Source organism: Ylistrum balloti, unplaced genomic scaffold (assembly GCF_031769215.1).
Source record: "Ylistrum balloti isolate Yb309-2 unplaced genomic scaffold, AGI_CSIRO_Ybal_v1 Utg369604, whole genome shotgun sequence".
NCBI lineage: Eukaryota > Metazoa > Mollusca > Bivalvia > Pectinida > Pectinidae > Ylistrum > Ylistrum balloti.
The window spans coordinates 100,219-122,069 of NW_026781883.1; the positions used below are offsets into that span (position 1 = coordinate 100,219).

Consider the following 21,851-nt stretch of genomic DNA (forward strand, 5'->3'; position numbering starts at 1 on the left):
TTTTTTTAATTAAACCCGTTGTGACCTTCGTTCTTTCAGTTTTTGTCCAATTTATGATTCGTTCTTTCATGTTTATGCTCACAACCTACAGTGTTAATTCTGTAACTGATCGCCTGGTTAATACTCACAACCTACAGTGTTAATTCTGTACCTGATCGCTTGAGTAATACTCACAACCTACAGTGTTAATTCTGTAACTGATCGCCTGGTTAATACTCACAACCTACAGTGTTAATTCTGTAACTGATCGCCTGGTTAATACAACCTACCTCACAACCTACAGTGTTAATTCTGTAACTGATCGCCTGGTTAATACTCACAACCTACAGTGTTAATTCTGTAACTGATCGCCTGGTTAATACTCACAACCTACAGTGTTAATTCTGTAACTGATCGCCTGGTTAATACTCACAACCTACAGTGTTAATTCTGTAACTGATCGCCTGGTTAATACTCACAACCTACAGTGTTAATTCTGTAACTGATCGCCTGGTTAATACTCACAACCTACAGTGTTAATTCTGTAACTGATCGCCTGGTTAATACTCACAACCTACAGTGTTAATTCTGTACCTGATCGCCTGGTTAATACTCACAACCTACAGTGTTAATTCTGTAACTGATCGCCTGGTTAATACTCACAACCTACAGTGTTAATTCTGTAACTGATCGCCTGGTTAATACTCACAACCTACAGTGTTAATTCTGTACCTGATCGCCTGGTTAATACTCACAACCTACAGTGTTAATTCTGTAACTGATCGCCTGGTTAATACTCACAACCTACAGTGTTAATTCTGTAACTGATCGCCTGGTTAATACTCACAACCTACAGTGTTAATTCTGTAACTGATCGCCTGGTTAATACTCACAACCTACAGTGTTAATTCTGTAACTGATCGCCTGGTTAATACTCACAACCTACAGTGTTAATTCTGTAACTGATCGCCTGGTTAATACTCACAACCTACAGTGTTAATTCTGTAACTGATCGCCTGGTTAATACTCACAACCTACAGTGTTAATTCTGTAACTGATCGCCTGGTTAATACTCACAACCTACAGTGTTAATTCTGTAACTGATCGCCTGGTTAATACTCACAACCTACAGTGTTAATTCTGTAACTGATCGCCTGGTTAATACTCACAACCTACAGTGTTAATTCTGTAACTGATCTCCTGGTTAATTAATACTCACAACCTACAGTGTTAATTCTGTAACTGATCGCCTGGGTAATACTCACAACCTACAGTGTTAATTCTGTAACTGATCGCCTGGGTAATACTCACAACCTACAGTGTTAATTCTGTAACTGATCGCCTGGTTAATACTCACAACCTACAGTGTTAATTCTGTAACTGATCGCCTGGTTAATACTCACAACCTACAGTGTTAATTCTGTAACTGATCGCCTGGTTAATACTCACAACCTACAGTGTTAATTCTGTAACTGATCGCCTGGTTAATACTCACAACCTACAGTGTTAATTCTGTAACTGATCGCCTGGTTAATACTCACAACCTACAGTGTTAATTCTGTAACTGATCGCCTGGTTAATACTCACAACCTACAGTGTTAATTCTGTGATCGCCTGGTTAATACTCACAACCTACAGTGTTAATTCTGATCGCCTGGTTAATACTCACAACCTACAGTGTTAATTCTGTAACTGATCGCCTGGTTAATACTCACAACCTACAGTGTTAATTCTGTAACTGATCGCCTGGTTAATACTCACAACCTACAGTGTTAATTCTGTAACTGATCGCCTGGTTAATACTCACAACCTACAGTGTTAATTCTGTAACTGATCGCCTGGTTAATACTCACAACCTACAGTGTTAATTCTGTAACTGATCGCCTGGTTAATACTCACAACCTACAGTGTTAATTCTGTAACTGATCGCCTGGTTAATACTCACAACCTACAGTGTTAATTCTGTAACTGATCGCCTGGTTAATACTCACAACCTACAGTGTTAATTCTGTAACTGATCGCCTGGTTAATACTCACAACCTACAGTGTTAATTCTGTAACTGATCGCCTGGTTAATACTCACAACCTACAGTGTTAATTCTGTAACTGATCGCCTGGTTAATACTCACAACCTACAGTGTTAATTCTGTAACTGATCGCCTGGTTAATACTCACAACCTACAGTGTTAATTCTGTAACTGATCGCCTGGTTAATACTCACAACCTACAGTGTTAATTCTGTAACTGATCGCCTGGTTAATACTCACAACCTACAGTGTTAATTCTGTACCTGATCGCGTGGGTAATACTCACAACCTACAGTGTTAATTCTGTAACTGATCGCCTGGTTAATACTCACAACCTACAGTGTTAATTCTGTAACTGATCGCCTGGTTAATTAATACTCACAACCTACAGTGTTAATTCTGTAATCAGTGTTAATTCTGATCGCCTGGTTAATACTCACAACCTACAGTGTTAATTCTGTCTGATTCCTTAATACTCACAACCTACAGTGTTAATTCTGTCACAACCTACTGTTAATACTTTGGTTAATATCACAACCTACAGTGTTAATTCTGTACTGAACGCTCGGATCGCCTGGTTAATACTCACAACCTACAGTGTTAATACTTTCATGTATTTATAATATAGATATTTAATCGTTTTAACGAATGGTAGAATAGACACGACTGATACTGCTATCAGTGGACACAAACACATGTCGCCTGTACATTACAAGGCCTACATTTGAGCTTTAGAACCGGGACGGAATACCTTGATTTTTGTAGTGTTATATTTCTCAAGCAGATCTACTTTCATCTCTCAGACGTGGTATATAGTTTTTTTATTGTGAACTGCACAAGGTTATGTGATTTAGATAAATGTTAACTAGATTTAATCAAAAGTAAACTTTCTCGTTTAATAAGTATTACAATTTGTAAATAAATTTCGCTGTGTCTTCCAGAGAGAAAGAAAGAAAAATAGTATTATACTGTAATCTAGACTGTATATTCGCCCTTCTGTTTTTTCTTTTCCATTGTTCTATCGAACCGATTTTACGCATTCTAATGTGCTTAAAGAGAAGAAAAAAAATAAATATAGAATAGAAAAAAAATAATAGGACACTTGTGTTACAATAAGCGATTATAAAATACTGTTACAATAAGCGGTTATAAAATACTGTTACAATAAGCGGTTATAAAATACTGTTACAATAAGCGGTTATGAAATACTGTTACAATAATCGGTTACAAAATACTGTTACAATAAGCGGTTATGAAATACTGTTACAATAATCGGTTACAAAATACTGTTACAATAATCGGTTACAAAATACTGTTACAATAATCGGTTACAAAATACTGTTACAATAATCGGTTATAAAATACTGTTACAATAATCGGTTACAAAATACTGTTACAATAATCGGTTATAAAATACTGTTACAATAAACGGTTATAAAATACTGTTACAATAATCGGTTATAAAATACTGTTACAATAAGCGGTTATAAAATACTGTTACAATAAGCGGTTATAAAATACTGTTACAATAAGCGGTTATAAAATACTGTTACAATAAGCGGTTATAAAATACTGTTACAATAAGCGGTTAGGAAATACTGTTACAATAAGCGGTTATGAAATACTGTTACAATAAGCGGTTATGAAATACTGTTACAATAAGCGGTTACAAAATACTGTTACAATAAGCGGTTATGAAATACTGTTACAATAAGCGGTTATGAAATACTGTTACAATAAGCGGTTATAAAATACTGTTACAATAAGCGGTTATAAAATACTGTTACAATAATCGGTTATAAAATACTGTTACAATAAGCGGTTATAAAATACTGTTACAATAAGCGGTTATGAAATACTGTTACAATAATCGGTTATGAAATACGATTGCAATGTGCCCAAATGAAATACTGTTACTATGTCTTATCAGTTCATCGGACGCTGCATCTGTCTCATACATGACTTGTAATTAATTGGTAATTAACGGAGATATTTTATGGAGGATTTGACTTGTCGTTTTTAATTGACATCTAATTTGAATAGAACACGTGCTTTAACGTATGCCGGGTCGCGTGCTCACGAGAATGGTGATACACGAGATACAGTTATAATTCGGAGCACGAGTTGTTATTTTATTACTAATTAAGGGAAGTTTTGCTCACATATTACGTCGGTTTAAGATATCTTTTATGTTCTTACGACACCGTCATTCATTTGTCCGAACTGATAATAAAAGAACTTGTCCATTTTGTCAAAGATGAGGATCACATGTAGACCGTTGTAAACAGGCCCAGTAAGGATTGATAATGATACAATGTCACGCTCACACTAATGAAGGTAAGCTACTTTTTGTTCTGTCATGCGAAGAAATTATAATTGTAGTGCATAAGCCAATTCAGAAAAAAATTACTTTTTAAACACTGTTTTCGAATAACTATTTCGGCCTGTCTTTCATTATATGTTTAAACAGTTCTGTCGTGTCTTAGGACTTATTTTATAGAAAAATACTATAGTTATCTTAATGTGGTGTTGTTATAGGTAGTCTCTCATAACTCTGGCTTTATCTCTCTGTACCGTGATCTTTCAGGTGTATGGAACTTTAATCAATTATCCGTATCGGTTGTAAGGTTCTGAGAATAATAAAATATTATTAGACACGAAAAAAATTATCTCAGGGTTACACGTCCCCATTGTGTTTATTTCGTTTAAAAAAAGCTAGACAAGAAATAAACAAACAAATTACCAATATTTAGTGAGGTAAAATGATAACTTACTTTGAATTGCCACTTACCAACCGTAAAAGTAGAGATTGATATAATGCCTGCACCATATTACTCATCACTGACTGCGGCGGCATGTGTACCACTACTGTTTTCCTCTTAATATATTAAGGCCACAGTGTGGACTTTTCAGAAATATAAAGGCGGTGCAAACTTTCTTTAGAAAAGCGTAGGAAATAAAATCTTTCAAAAAAATATTCAGAATACAAATGAACAAAGGAAAGCTTTCTCTACTTCGTCCATATCATCGTCGCTTGTGACGTCATTAAAGTTAATCTAATTGTTTGAATTTAGTGCAACTTGATCTTGCTTATCATGGACTGCTGACATGATACGTAACTTACTAGCCCCAGCTGAACCGTGAAATTAAAGATCGTTAAAATAAGGTCAAGGTCATATGGCGTTTTACATGTGATAGACTAGGGGGAGAAATAAACAATAAGTTTAATAATTAGAAGTGTGACATAATTAAGAGCTAGTTGACGCCAATTTTAATCAAGTTCTTCTACTACAAAATGTTCTTATTTCTTATTGTACCGTTTTATCGGAATATCGATGGGAGTAGAGGTACACGTAAACACTACACTTGATATCGATCTACACTTGATATCGATCTACACTTGATATCGATCTCCACTTGATATCGATCTCCGCTTAATATCGATCTACACTTGATATCGATCTATACGTGATATCGATTTACACGTGATATCGATCTACACTTGATATCGATCTCCACTTGATATCGATCTACACTTGATATTGATTTATACGTGATAACTTTGTCCATTACTCCGCCGAATATACAGATATATATATAACCAGACCGTATTTTCCTATTAAACCAGCTGGGAGGGATTTGAATTATCACGGGAGATAACCTCGTCAAGAGCTGAGGTTGGATTACATAAAGGCCAGGAATTTGATTTTTCTAACAAAGCATCGCAGCCGTATTATTAGTATATATCTTCTGCCACTAATGACTTCCTGGTAATATAAACCCAGTTTTTAATTAATTTTATTGTGATTGACGTATTTTAATTAATTCGATTGTAATTGGCGTATGACACATAATTCATAGTGTTAATAATATTTAATTTTAATCAATTTATCAAGCAGTGTTAATTTGATTTCGTAATGTGTGAAGTGTTCCATTCTTGATCTCGTTTCAAAATTAAACCACAAACCGAAAAAAAAGGATCAAATCACTCCGTGTAACGGTGTAAGTGGACAGTTATGGCTGTTAAGTACTGTAAAATTATCTATTTTTGTAAATGATCAACTTTCATTTAATTCATGGATACTCGAACTCCACGACTTTATGCATCCAGGAAATGATAAACAGATAAATGTTTACATTGGTTACAGTACCTGTTGATTTTCTGATCAAGACCTATCCACGATATTAATTGCCAACGGAAATATATATGTTTGGAAAACAACGAAATTTGAGCCCCATGGAAATGTCTGATTTTAAAGTACTTAAGTCTGACTTGGATATATAAGTTTATTAGTTACGTCGTATTCATGTTAACATATTTGTTGACAATGTAATTTACAATTATTTTATGATACTGGGTGTAATATCCGGGTCATCGCCGAATATTCATTAGTAGAGTAGTCAGGACCGGTTAAAAAAATCACAGAAAGAAAATGTCGGAATTCTTCATTCTACCTCTAAGTTTATAATCATGACTGCAGATTGAGTCAATTAAGACACTGTCCTGAAAAATAATATAAAATAAGGTGTTCTTGAGTTTTATACTATTTTTAGATATATATATATATATATATCCTTATTGGTTTTGTCACCTAGAATATGTTTTGCTTACTCCAACAATATATTTGTGTAATTCTGATCGAGGTTTTCTTCGAACATCTGTGTATATCTAATGTTGCTTACTAATTGAAATATGTCTATAAAATATTTGTTTTGTGTATTGTGTACCGTAGTGTGATAAAAGAAACTGTCGTATATTGCCCCATTACGTCTCGTAAGTCAATGTTTTTGTGACGCGGAACGCATTCATGAATATTTACCAAGAGCAATTATTTGATAGAATTTGTGCGCGCTCTATTAATTTTCGTATACTAAAAACTCATGAACTCACTTTTCTTATTCAAAACATCTTTAAACTGAACCGTATAATAATCGTCGTTTTTTTCTCTACTTTTCAGATGGACAATGTACGAGGAATGTTGGGAAGACACGATATAGACACAGATGTTAGAATTGCCGTCATGTTATAAAATACTTAAGAGGTAAGTATTTTGCTGACAACTATACATTTTTTTGTTTCCCTTTTTTAAATATTTCGTGTCTGTTAGATATTTATATCATTGTATTGTAGTATAGATCTCTACACACCATTGGAAACCTCGCCATACTTGACAATACCCTTACTATACCCTAAATATTATATCACCATACTCTTTCATGTCCATTATTCTCTTCCGTCTCCTGATGTCAGTATCGCTCTGCCGTCAACTCTCCATTCTCTCTCTATATCGCATTCAAAACCATTTTATCCCTTTTCAATCCACTCTTTATCTCCTTCAAGAGCTTTTCACTAACTGTTTGGTCCCCAGCCATACCTATCAATATACACCTCCAGTCATACCTATCTATATACACCTCCAGTCATACCTATCTATATACACCTCCAGTCATACCTATCAATATACACATCCAGTCATACCTATCTATATACACCTCCACCTCCAGCCATACCTATCAATATACACCTCCAGCCATACCTATCTATATACACCTCCACCTCCAGTCATACCTATCAATATACACCTCCAGTCATACCTATCTATATACACCTCCAGCCATACCTATCAATATACACCTCCAGTCATACCTATCTATATACACTTCCACCTCCAGACATACCTATCAATATACACCTCCAGTCATACCTATCTATATACACCTCCACCTCCAGACATACCTATCAATATACACCTCCAGTCATACCTATCTATATACACCTCCACCTCCAGTCATACCTATCTATATACACCTCCAGTCATACCTATCTATATACACCTCCAGTCATACCTATCTATATACACCTCCAGTCATACCTATCTATATACACCTCCAGACATACCTATCAATATACACCTCCAGTCATACCTATCTATATACACCTCCACCTCCAGACATACCTATCAATATACACCTCCAGTCATACCTATCTATATACACCTCCACCTCCAGTCATACCTATCTATATACACCTCCAGTCATACCTATCTATATACACCTCCAGTCATACCTATCAATATACACCTCCAGTCATACCTATCTATATACACCTCCAGTCATACCTATCTATATACACCTCCAGTCATACCTATCAATATACACCTCCAGTCATACCTATCTATATACACCTCCACCTCCAGTCATACTTATCTATATACACCTCCACCTCCAGTCATACCTATCTATATACACCTCCAGTCATACCTATCTATATACACCTCCACCTCCAGTCATACCTATCTATATACACCTCCACCTCCAGCCATACCTATCAATATACACCTCCAGTCATACATATCTATATACACCTCCAGTCATACCTATCAATATACACCTCCACCTCCAGTCATACCTATCAATATACACCTCCAGTCATACCTATCAATATACACCTCCAGTCATACCTATCTATATACACCTCCACCTCCAGCCATACCTATCAATATACACCTCCAGCCATACCTATCAATATACACCTCCAGTCACACCTATCTATATACACCTCCAGTCATACCTATCTATATACACCTCCAGTCATACCTATCAATATACACCTCCAGCCATACCTATCAATATACACCTCCAGCCATACCTATCAATATACACCTCCAGTCATACCTATCAATATACACCTCCAGTCATACCTATCTATATACACCTCCACCTCCAGCCATACCTATCAATATACACCTCCAGCCATACCTATCAATATACACCTCCAGTCACACCTATCTATATACACCTCCAGTCATACCTATCTATATACACCTCCAGTCATACCTATCAATATACACCTCCAGTCATACCTATCAATATACACCTCCAGTCACACCTATCTATATACACCTCCACCTCCAGCCATACCTATCAATATACACCTCCAGTCATACCTATCTATATACACCTCCACCTCCAGCCATACCTATCAATATACACCTCCAGCCATACCTATCAATATACACCTCCAGTCATACCTATCTATATACACCTCCAGTCATACCTATCAATATACACCTCCAGTCATACCTATCTATATACACCTCCACCTCCAGACATACCTATCAATATACACCTCCAGCCATACCTATCTATATACACCTCCACCTCCAGACATACCTATCAATATACACCTCCAGTCATACCTATCTATATACACCTCCAGCCATACCTATCTATATACACCTGCAGTCATACCTATCCATATACACCTCCAGCCATACCTATCTATATACACCTCCAGCCATACCTATCAATATACACCTCCAGTCATACCTATCAATATACACCTCCAGTCATACCTATCTATATACACCTCCAGCCATACCTATCAATATACACCTCCAGTCATACCTATCTATATACACCTCCAGCCATACCTATCTATATACACCTCCAGTCATACCTATCTATATACACCTCCAGTCATACCTATCTATATACACCTCCACCTCCAGCCATACCTATCAATATACACCTCCAGCCATACCTATCTATATACACCTCCAGTCATACCTATCTATATACACCTCCACCTCCAGCCATACCTATCAATATACACCTCCAGTCATACCTATCTATATACACCTCCACCTCCAGCCATACCTATCAATATACACCTCCAGCCATACCTATCAATATACACCTCCAGTCATACCTATCAATATACACCTCCAGTCATACCTATCTATATACACCTCCAGTCATACCTATCTATATACACCTCCACCTCCAGCCATACCTATCAATATACACCTCCAGCCATACCTATCTATATACACCTCCAGTCATACCTATCTATATACACCTCCACCTCCAGCCATACCTATCAATATACACCTCCAGTCATACCTATTTATATACACCTCCACCTCCAGCCATACCTATCAATATACACCTCCAGCCATACCTATCAATATACACCTCCAGTCATACCTATCAATATACACCTCCAGTCATACCTATCAATATACACCTCCAGTCATACCTATCTATATACACCTCCACCTCCAGACATACCTATCAATATACACCTCCAGCCATACCTATCTATATACACCTCCACCTCCAGACATACCTATCTATATACACCTCCAGTCATACCTATCTATATACACCTCCAGTCATACCTATCAATATACACCTCCAGTCATACCTATCTATATACACCTCCACCTCCAGACATACCTATCAATATACACCTCCAGCCATACCTATTTATATACACCTCCACCTCCAGACATACCTATCAATATACACCTCCAGTCATACCTATCTATATACACCTCCAGCCATACCTATCAATATACACCTCCAGTCATACCTATCTATATACACCTCCAGCCATACCTATCTATATACACCTCCAGCCATACCTATCAATATACACCTCCAGTCATACCTATCAATATACACCTCCAGTCATACCTATCTATATACACCTCCAGCCATACCTATCAATATACACCTCCAGTCATACCTATCTATATACACCTCCAGTCATACCTATCTATATACACCTCCAGTCATACCTATCTATATACACCTCCACCTCCAGTCATACCTATCAATATACACCTCCAGTCATACCTATCTATATACACCTCCACCTCCAGACATACCTATCAATATACACCTCCAGCCATACCTATCTATATACACCTCCACCTCCAGACATACCTATCAATATACACCTCCAGTCATACCTATCTATATACACCTCCAGCCATACCTATCAATATACACCTCCAGTCATACCTATCTATATACACCTCCAGTCATACCTATCTATATACACCTCCAGCCATACCTATCTATATACACCTCCAGCCATACCTATCAATATACACCTCCAGTCATACCTATCAATATACACCTCCAGTCATACCTATCTATATACACCTCCAGCCATACCTATCAATATACACCTCCAGTCATACCTATCTATATACACCTCCAGTCATACCTATCTATATACACCTCCAGTCATACCTATCTATATACACCTCCACCTCCAGTCATACCTATCAATATACACCTCCAGTCATACCTATCTATATACACCTCCAGCCATACCTATCTATATACACCTCCAGCCATACCTATCTATATACACCTCCAGTCATACCTATCAATATACACCTCCAGTCATACCTATCTATATACACCTCCACCTCCAGACATACCTATCAATATACACCTCCAGTCATACCTATCTATATACACCTCCACCTCCAGACATACCTATCAATATACACCTCCAGCCATACCTATCTATATACACCTCCACCTCCAGCCATACCTATCAATATACACCTCCAGTCATACCTATCTATATACACCTCCAGTCATACCTATCTATATACACCTCCACCTCCAGCCATACCTATCAATATACACCTCCAGCCATACCTATCTATATACACCTCCAGTCATACCTATCTATATACACCTCCACCTCCAGCCATACCTATCAATATACACCTCCAGTCATACCTATTTATATACACCTCCACCTCCAGCCATACCTATCAATATACACCTCCAGCCATACCTATCAATATACACCTCCAGTCATACCTATCAATATACACCTCCAGTCATACCTATCAATATACACCTCCAGTCATACCTATCTATATACACCTCCACCTCCAGACATACCTATCAATATACACCTCCAGCCATACCTATCTATATACACCTCCACCTCCAGACATACCTATCTATATACACCTCCAGTCATACCTATCTATATACACCTCCAGTCATACCTATCAATATACACCTCCAGTCATACCTATCTATATACACCTCCACCTCCAGACATACCTATCAATATACACCTCCAGCCATACCTATCTATATACACCTCCACCTCCAGACATACCTATCAATATACACCTCCAGTCATACCTATCTATATACACCTCCAGCCATACCTATCAATATACACCTCCAGTCATACCTATCTATATACACCTCCAGCCATACCTATCTATATACACCTCCAGCCATACCTATCAATATACACCTCCAGTCATACCTATCAATATACACCTCCAGTCATACCTATCTATATACACCTCCAGCCATACCTATCAATATACACCTCCAGTCATACCTATCTATATACACCTCCAGTCATACCTATCTATATACACCTCCAGTCATACCTATCTATATACACCTCCACCTCCAGTCATACCTATCAATATACACCTCCAGTCATACCTATCTATATACACCTCCACCTCCAGACATACCTATCAATATACACCTCCAGCCATACCTATCTATATACACCTCCACCTCCAGACATACCTATCAATATACACCTCCAGTCATACCTATCTATATACACCTCCAGTCATACCTATCTATATACACCTCCAGCCATACCTATCTATATACACCTCCAGCCATACCTATCAATATACACCTCCAGTCATACCTATCAATATACACCTCCAGTCATACCTATCTATATACACCTCCAGCCATACCTATCAATATACACCTCCAGTCATACCTATCTATATACACCTCCAGTCATACCTATCTATATACACCTCCAGTCATACCTATCTATATACACCTCCACCTCCAGTCATACCTATCAATATACACCTCCAGTCATACCTATCTATATACACCTCCAGCCATACCTATCTATATACACCTCCAGCCATACCTATCTATATACACCTCCAGTCATACCTATCAATATACACCTCCAGTCATACCTATCTATATACACCTCCACCTCCAGACATACCTATCAATATACACCTCCAGTCATACCTATCTATATACACCTCCACCTCCAGACATACCTATCAATATACACCTCCAGCCATACCTATCTATATACACCTCCACCTCCAGCCATACCTATCAATATACACCTCCAGTCATACCTATCTATATACACCTCTAGCCATACCTATCTATATACACCTCCACCTCCAGTCATACCTATCTATATACACCTTCCGAGCCCTTTACGTCTTAATCTTGACCTGGAACTACTATTGCTACATGCCAATTCCTTTCTGTAACTGTACACCATTCCGTTACCTAAGGGAAAGACCTTGTAAGTTTAATAGGAGGGTTGGATGGGTGGGGCACCTTTATTCACAAATAGATCCTTTCGGATCTTATGTTCTTTACAGCTGACATCTCTAGCCATAACCCGCTAAAAGAAGGTACAAGTAAACGGACTAAATTTTTATTGATAAAAGCGTATAACGTTTTGAATAACTATATCTGTCATTCATGTAGGTATTAATGCAATATGGAAAGAGGCCAAAACTTGATATGATTGTGACATTCTAAAGACTGCATATAGAAAGAAAAATATGAAAGCAGGTCTGTTCTGTAGCGTCGTAATAATCATGTAGCAGTATTTCCTTACGTGGTACAGCAATATATAGCCGATAGAGGTATGTGTTGTATATACCACGAGGGAGAAATATGATGTAAGGGTTTATGGGAGGATATTCTACACCAGTTGTGATGTAAGACGAGGTAATAGACACTCGCATCCCAGGTCAAAACTCCCATCACCAAGGTCAGTGTGAATAAGATACAGTGTATTTTTGGTAGTTAATATGAAGCCGACAGATCAAGTTCTAAGCCCGTTTAGACAAGTTTTTGTTTCATTTTATCATCTAAAGCATTGAATTTGTAGTGATAGGACTTGTAAGGTGGGGAAATATGATAGGCAAGCTGAGTGACTAATACATTTAAAGCAAAAAACATCCACTGCGTTAGCAAAGCATGTTGTTCACAGGAAAAATAAAATTCGTAGGAAAGTAATTGGTTTGTCCTGAATCTCGTGTTTTATGTTTGTTAAATCTGTTTCTTCAGCAATTTAGTCAGTTTAAAGTAGAAACTTGTAAATGCATATGCAATATCCTTTCAAAATCCCGTATTGTAAATTTAAGTTTAAAAGGATATTTATTAAACCGTAACTTTTTGGTGTTGTATACGCACAATGTACGTACATAGACAGAGACTGAATATAGTTACTTTCCGTGCCGTATGGGATTTTCCGAAAATTAAGAATAACCGGAAGCAATATTCCGTGGGTAAAACCCGGAACTACATTGGGTATACGGAAAGATGAGAGTTTGTCGAAGACTCAATGCTAAAATATGTATATATTTTATTCTTTTACAAATAAAATTGTAAAGTTCCAGGTATGATAATATCAATAATTTGCGATACAAAGTTCTGCTGGTTAAGAAATGTCTATGCTCCGTCAGTTTGTTTTTATTATTAATCCATGTTTTAAGGCAATGCTGTAGTGTGGCTCTTGAAGGGAATCAAATAAATCTTCTAAAATAACAGAAACACAGAGGGTTTAGATAATGGAGCATTGATATGGAGAATTTATCGTTTGAATTCTTATGCCTGACATAAAACAACCGTGACGTATATCGATTATAGTCCCTGATTCTCATTCTGTCATCGTCTGGTCTCATTCTCACTTTACTATTCCGTCATCGTCTGGTGTCATTCTCACTTTACTATTCCGTCATCGCCTGGTCTCATTCTCACTTTACTGTTCCGTCATCGTCTGGTCTCATTCTCACTTTACTATTCCGTCATCGCCTGGTCTCATTCTCTCTTTACTGTTCCGTCATCGTCTGGTCTCATTCTCTCTTTACTTTTCCGTCATCGTCTGGTCTCATTCTCACTTTACTGTTCCGTCATCGTCTGGTCTCATTCTCTCTTTACTGTTCCGTCATCGTTTGGTCGCATTCTCACTTTACTGTTCCGTCATCGTCTGGTCTCATTCTCTCTTTACTGTTCCGTCATCGTCTGGTCTCATTCTCTCTTTACTGTTCCGTCATCGTCTGGTCTCATTCTCACTTTACTGTTCCGTCATCGTCTGGTCTCATTCTCTCTTTACTATTGTCATCCGTCATCGTCTGTATTGTCTCATTCTCTCTTTACTGTTCCGTCATCGTCGGGTCTCATTCTCACTTTACTGTTCCGTCATCGTCTGGTCTCATTCTCTCTTTACTGTTCCGTCATCGTCTGGTCTCATTCTCTCTTTACTGTTCTGTCATCGTCTGGTCTCATTCTCACTTTACTGGAAGGCTATATAGTACTGACATTCATCATGTTGTTGAAACACGAGACATATCAAGTATTAATTTGGTTTCAGTCAATTTATTTTTCTAGAGTGATGGCCCTTTAACAACATTTCAAGAAATTTATGTGGAGATGCATTATGATAAGATGTAGCTTAAGTTTGTATCTAGTTCCGGTCGATTAATTTTTTCTAGAATTATGGGCCTTGAACTTAGATAATTTCAAGAACGTTTCAGTTAAAACTATTTTTTTTTTCTTAGTGTTGAATAGGAATTTGGAATTGACATTTGATATGTAGTTGTTTTGCTTACCGTAAGTCATTGACTAACTGTATTTTACCAGCTTTGGTTAACCAATACCAATGGTAACACTGTTAGAAAAGTCTTGAGGACACCTGTTAGTAAGTGTTTAATATTAAAAAGTATTTGTTATTATTTGTCGCCAGGGAGTTCCGTGTTGTTCCGACACATCTGGTACCTGTCTATGACACCATCAACATATTTGAATTTGATTGGCTGATGCACTTTTTTATATGCATCATTGCATTCCATTGATAAAATTACAATAAATGTGATAGTAATGGACGACTGCAGTCTGCCCATCCTTGCCATGAAGTAGATTGTGTAAGTGACAACAAAACCTAATACATCTCAATGAGATGCGAAGCTCGGTTTTCACTCCGTTTCAACATATGGCGGAAACTGTCATACTTTTGTTGTTAAAGTGTTGTAATCACAATTGCTTAATAGTTACACACTTAGTCTCAGATCCCTTAAAATGATGTAGTATCAAGGCTGTCCTAGTACACGTGTAACTTACAATCCCTATTCAAGTACGGAATTTTAAACTTTCAACGGTTATTGAATCTATTTAAATAATTTGAATAGAAAAGCAATTCTTTGAGAAAAAAACTTTTGGTTGTCGTTCAATACCAGAATTTAATCTGATTGTTTTAGAATATGGGTAAAGTCTTCTATCTACAGACCCCTTAGAATCTGGATAAAGTCCTTTATCTATAGACCCCTTAGAATCTGGATAAAGTCCTTTATCTATAGACCCCTTAGTATCTGGACGAAGTCCTTTATTTATAAACCCCTTAAAAAGAGAGAAAAAAAACATACGAATCGTTACAAAATCTATGATTAAAACCGAAAGAAAACATTAATAACATAGCATAGAAATGAGTACAGCTCGTTTAGCGATTAAACCTGACCATTATATCAAATGTGTATGTGGTTGACTTCACTCACATTAAACCATACAAATCTATTTCATTTCTAAGATAACATTCTCTCTACGTCCATTGCTCTTGTGTTATAATACTGTTTTACTTTTAATCTGATTAATTTGAAAAAATCATTTTAATTAGGGGTTTAAAATAAAGTTTGAACGAGACGTAAAGCTAACTATACTCAGCCCGGTTATTTCATTAGTCAATACACATATTACAACATAATGTGTTTTCTGACGTAAATGTTATTAACTTCAGACATATATATATATATACATATATAAAACAAACATGATGATTAATTACTTTATCTCGTGCGAACATTTAATTGTCTTCAGTGGTAGTGACATTGTATACGTGTATATAAAAGTACAATTGTGTTTGACAAGAGCAAAAAATTAATCCTACATCTATTTTATGCGTCAGTCACATACCTGTGGCACTCACTTTTATAACATTGATATGGATACATGCTAACCAATGTCACCTGTAATTTGTATTAAGGATATAACCGACATGGTGTGATATAGTTATATAGTTATAGAGGATAAATGTAGAATATACATGGTGGGTCTTCAAAAAATCACATGGAAATTAAACTTTAGAATGGATATGGATTTTCGATGGAAAAAAATGAAATATTTCTCCCGAAAATTTGTCTATTAGAATAAAACTTTTTTTAATATACATTGACGTGCCAAAAGTCACACAAAATTACCCCCAGAGGATTAAACCACAAGATCCGTTTCATTGACAACACCCGCCACGTAAATGTCCGTCAATTAAGTAAATAATGTCACGTTCTCAAGTGAGAACAATGTCAACAAAAGGATAATCACAGTGACCATCCATCAAAATTCTACTGAAATGAAACTCTTTAATTAACAATGTCAGATCAAGAGCTATACAAAAATGTCATTTCACTTTATGCTTTATGTTCGCTGGTAACCAACAATGATTAAAATGCAATTTTCTTTCAAAAGAATACCACTGAAATAACATTTTGTAATATACATTTGTAAGCAAGGGGCCATGCAAAAATGCACTTATATGATTGGAACCACAAAATGTACCCTAAAAAAACACGGTCAAAGGTCATTTACCGCTGTCTTCTATATCGGTGGGTCATCTGAAATTGTTAAAGTGCAATATTCTTCTCCAAAATTATTCCATCGAAATGTATTTTGGAATACTCATTTGCAGCCGAGAGCGACAGAAAAATGCCTGCATTTAGTCATTGAAAATATCTGACTCATAAAAAAATTCCCATGAATATCTCCTTTTTCCCCGAGAAAAAAATCAATATTACGGATAATCAAATCGTACTGTTTTCCAAACCTTCAACTGCATAAAATTAGCCAGAATTTCATTGATGGCCAATCATAAACAGTGTTATCTCTACACTTTTAAACATATGTCCGGAGGGAATATCTTGGAAGACAAATTAAATTGGCCGAGATATGAGTTCTGACCCTTTTATCCCGACTCGGTTAAATCCGTATCCTCGAGGAAAGAAAGATATTAATATAATTACAGTAATTTATTCTTCAATTTAGAATCCGCGTACTCTATCTGGGGAACTCGGGGATATCACAAAATCCACAAGCGCGAGAACTACATGGTGTAGATACAGCCCTCTGTCAGAGTGTTAGTTTATCAATTAGGCACTGATCTGTTGGAAGTTAGAGGTAGGCTAACTCCACTTACTTCTCTTTTTTTATGTAAATATAGTACATTGGAAAATGTTTTAACAATAAAGTGCTTTCTGAATTTAATCATAATCGTTATAATTACAAATCTCATTAAACCAATCTTATGAGGAATTTGCAAGAAGAAGCAATAACACAATACGTTCTCATATAAAAACCAGGTAAGCGAGAAATGACCCAACAGGTAAAATGATAAGTATAAAACACGTACAACTTCATATCACACACGCAAAAAAAATATTTCTCTATGAGATCACCATAACGACCCGTAAAACTTCCTTTCGTCAACCTGCACATTTTGAACCTCTGTATTTCGAGTTTGTCCGTCCGTTGACGACTTCTTGCATGAAAATCGTGATAATGGGTACGTGCCCTTGAATGCCGATTTAATTGGGACATGTAAACACCATATGTTGAGGATACAGGTATGTTGCTATACACTATCTAAATAGGGAAATTGAAATCATCAGGTTTATCATACAGCTTAGTGGAAAGCTGTCCATTTTGGTTTCGTTGTAGCAAAAGATCGAGACAAACGGCTAACGTGGAAGAGTCTGTCGTGTCTTTGATTTCATAGTCTGGTGGGTATACACAATGGACGTGGTCAATAAATTTCTTGTTATTTAAAGACAAAGATATTACTGAAAAAGAAATTAAACAACTTTTCAAGGTCATTGTCACCTGCTTTGATAATAATAGATAAATTCAGCCTTGTATGAAAACAAAAATATGTCAGTCAACAGAGGGACAGACTCAGTTCCTATAGTTATGCCGATAGTCTTTGGGAAGATCTTGTCACCAAACTCAACGAGGATATTGTGAATCAGAACCACCATCTTTTTTCATCCTCCGAATATTTCTTCATTTAGCTGGACATCACGAAGGCGCGGGCTTTCATAGGCTTTGCCTGTTGCCCAATTCCCTTTGTGTTAAGATCCTTGCATAAAATTACTCTGAAATAAATTGAAATTTCAATATGCACGCTTCACCATTGTTCACAACCATATATCTATACCGCCGTTCATCTTTCTTAGTAAAAACAGCTGTCATAACAAGAGAATAAAGGTGTTTTTAGTTACAGGGACCGTCCAATAGTGCGGTAATGAGATGGCGGCGGGCTAGTGTAAATTCATATATAATGTTTGGAATATTTTTATTATTATCACATTATTAGTGTTTCGTTTCGGAGCGATACGGGTGTACATTATTTTGATACAGAGCAAGAAATATGTGTCAAAATATTGCTCGATCTAAAGACACAAACATACAGGCCTAAAGAAAGTTTGTTATACACAGTGCTCAAACCAACTACGTGTATGTTGAATCACCCCGATATTTTTGTTTGTTTAGATCGATATTTTATCATTTCAGGTGGCAGTTTAAAGTGGGCCTGGTCACGGTCTGATGACCAATGACGTCATTACTGAAGACGTAACTACTTCAGAATCGACAAATTTGAGAAAATTTAACAAGTGCAGGGAAACGGAATAGATGGCAGTTCTCAACATGAGTCTCGACGAGAAGCTTGTCGCTCTAAACGATGACGTCACAAGAGCATTACTTCCGGTCATTATAATCATCGCCTGCCTGATGTTTATTGGTTTTATAGGAAATCCGTTGGTCATCTATTTTTACGGATGTCGGACAAAGACAACGCCATCGTACATGTTCATCGTCACTCTTGCTATCTTTGATATGATTTCGTGTACTATATCAATGCCGTTTGAGATTTATGAACTTTGCCATTTTTATACATTTGACAGTCCGGAAGCTTGCCGCACACTCCGCTTTATAAATTACTTTGCGAGTATTGCTTCCGGCGCAACCCTGATAGCCATTGCTGTGGACAGGTATCGTAAAATTTGTAAGCCTTTTGACAAACAAATCAGTATCAAACTTGCAAAAGTCATAATAGTTCTTGTGGTCATGTTTTCTTTACTGACATCTTGGCCGAGTTTGGTATTCTACACTGTGGTCCGTGTAAATGTAACTGAAGACCCCGAACTTGTGGGGTTCGACTGCACCACAAGACGGGATGACGATTTCAAAAGCTACATTACAATATACAACCTTATTTTATTTCCGATTTTCATTATTTCAATCATTGTTCTCGTCGTTCTTTATAGCCTTGTTGGTAGACAATTGTTTCAATTAAAAAACTTTCGATTTTACTCTACCAAGAGAAGTTCACTCTCTCCAGTAAAATCAAACAAAAGTGAGGCCATGACGATGTCCATCAGCCTTCCATCTCCAAACAAAGATAACAGCAAGGGAGATAAGTTTGCCCCCAACAGACCACTGTCTCTTTCACCAACAGACCTTGAATCCGATATAAAGCGAAAAGTTACGGAAAATGACGGCGCTGTTGAATTTGATGACATCTCCACTCCGGAAGAAATCGAAAGAAAACGAGTGGAAACGAAGATCAGTTTTGATACAGCCTCTTCACCTTCGTCTGACACAACAGGCAGTGCTGGTGGAGCGGTTACATCAAAGAAGATTAATTCATCTTCTGGTTCTGTGAAAGACAAGAAACTAACAGCACAGAATATAAACACGAAGAGATATACTATCATTACATTATCGATCAGCATCGCATTCGTACTGAGTTTCCTCCCTTACTTGAGCCTCGTGACCTGGCGAACTTTGGCGAGCGATTACGAACCTAATTTGCTCTCCGAATCCGCCATGGTAGCGTTTCAGCTTTTCCTGAGGTCGTTTTTGATCAGCAGCGCCAGTAACCCCGTCATCTACGGGTTCCTTAATACAGAGTTTAAAGAAATGGCCCTGAGAGCATTAAGGAGACTTTGCTGTTTCTGTTGTGTGAAAAAAGAAACAAAAGACATTTCTAGGTCTGAACTGAGCGGACACACTGGATCTACATGAATCGCTCGAATTCAAAATTTATGTGAGTTTGGCTTTAAATCATTATGGAGATTTGGTCCCTTAATCAAACATTAGAATGGTGCTGTCTTTTTTTATGTTGTCTTTATTGTTGTCGGCTTTTTAAGTCACAAACACACATGTTGAAATGATGTCACTTCCAGTCTAATTATGGTGTTTACTGAAATGTCTAAGTTTGTGGTGTGAATAGTCCGGAGCAGTTCTATATGTTTGAAATGTGCAATATGACATGTATGAAATCACATAATTATCTTTATTGAATGGATTTTTATATGATCATTTCATTATCTTACTACGTCATACTGTGACGTCACAATGTATACACCATGAAACCACAACTATCGAATATCACTAAAACCACTGTGAAATTAAACATAAGTTTGATACTGATCATCCACAGGTTATTCGGATTATCAATTAGAACGTACCAACATCAAACATTTTAGTGACGCGGAGCTAATGCCACCAGTGTCACATGATTAACCCTTTAACGTCACGTGATATGGTTAAGCAATGAAAACACGGTGTAGTCGTTTGTAACGTCGCTTGTGATTGGCTAGAAGAGATGATGATAATTGATCAGAGTAAAAAAACTGTTCAAGTCAATGAAAATGAAGAGTAGGAAAGGGACATATGTTTAGATATTGTTGGTTCACGTCCTATTAACAGCCATGGTCATTTAAAGAGTCAGGATTAGGTGGTGGAGGAAAGCTGGAATTCCAGGAGAAAAAAAACACCGACAGTAACGGGCGACTGTCCCAGGTAGACCTCGAACCCGCGACCCAGAGGTTGAAGGGTTGTGATAAAGACGTCCAGACCGTGACTGGAAAGATTATGGTGGGC

At 37.0% G+C, this 21,851-nt stretch overlaps 1 protein-coding gene across 2 annotated transcripts in view; it reads left to right on the forward strand.

The window, feature by feature from the left end:
• LOC132546307 (bombesin receptor subtype-3-like) overlaps nt 1-21,243 on the forward strand; it is a 29,393-nt gene extending 8,150 nt beyond the window's left edge. Inside the window, exons 1-3 of one of the 2 annotated variants that reach the window (XM_060210044.1) lie at nt 4,260-4,343; nt 6,965-7,048; nt 19,476-21,243. In XM_060210044.1, coding sequence (XP_060066027.1) covers nt 19,596-20,990 — 1,395 coding nt within the window. In that variant the 5' untranslated portion in view covers nt 4,260-4,343; nt 6,965-7,048; nt 19,476-19,595 and the 3' untranslated portion in view covers nt 20,991-21,243. Of the gene's footprint in view, nt 1-4,259; nt 4,344-6,964; nt 7,049-19,475 lie in introns of those variants that run through there. The other variant, XM_060210035.1, reaches the window with a different exon arrangement.
• Nucleotides 21,244-21,851: the final 608 nt, after the last annotated feature.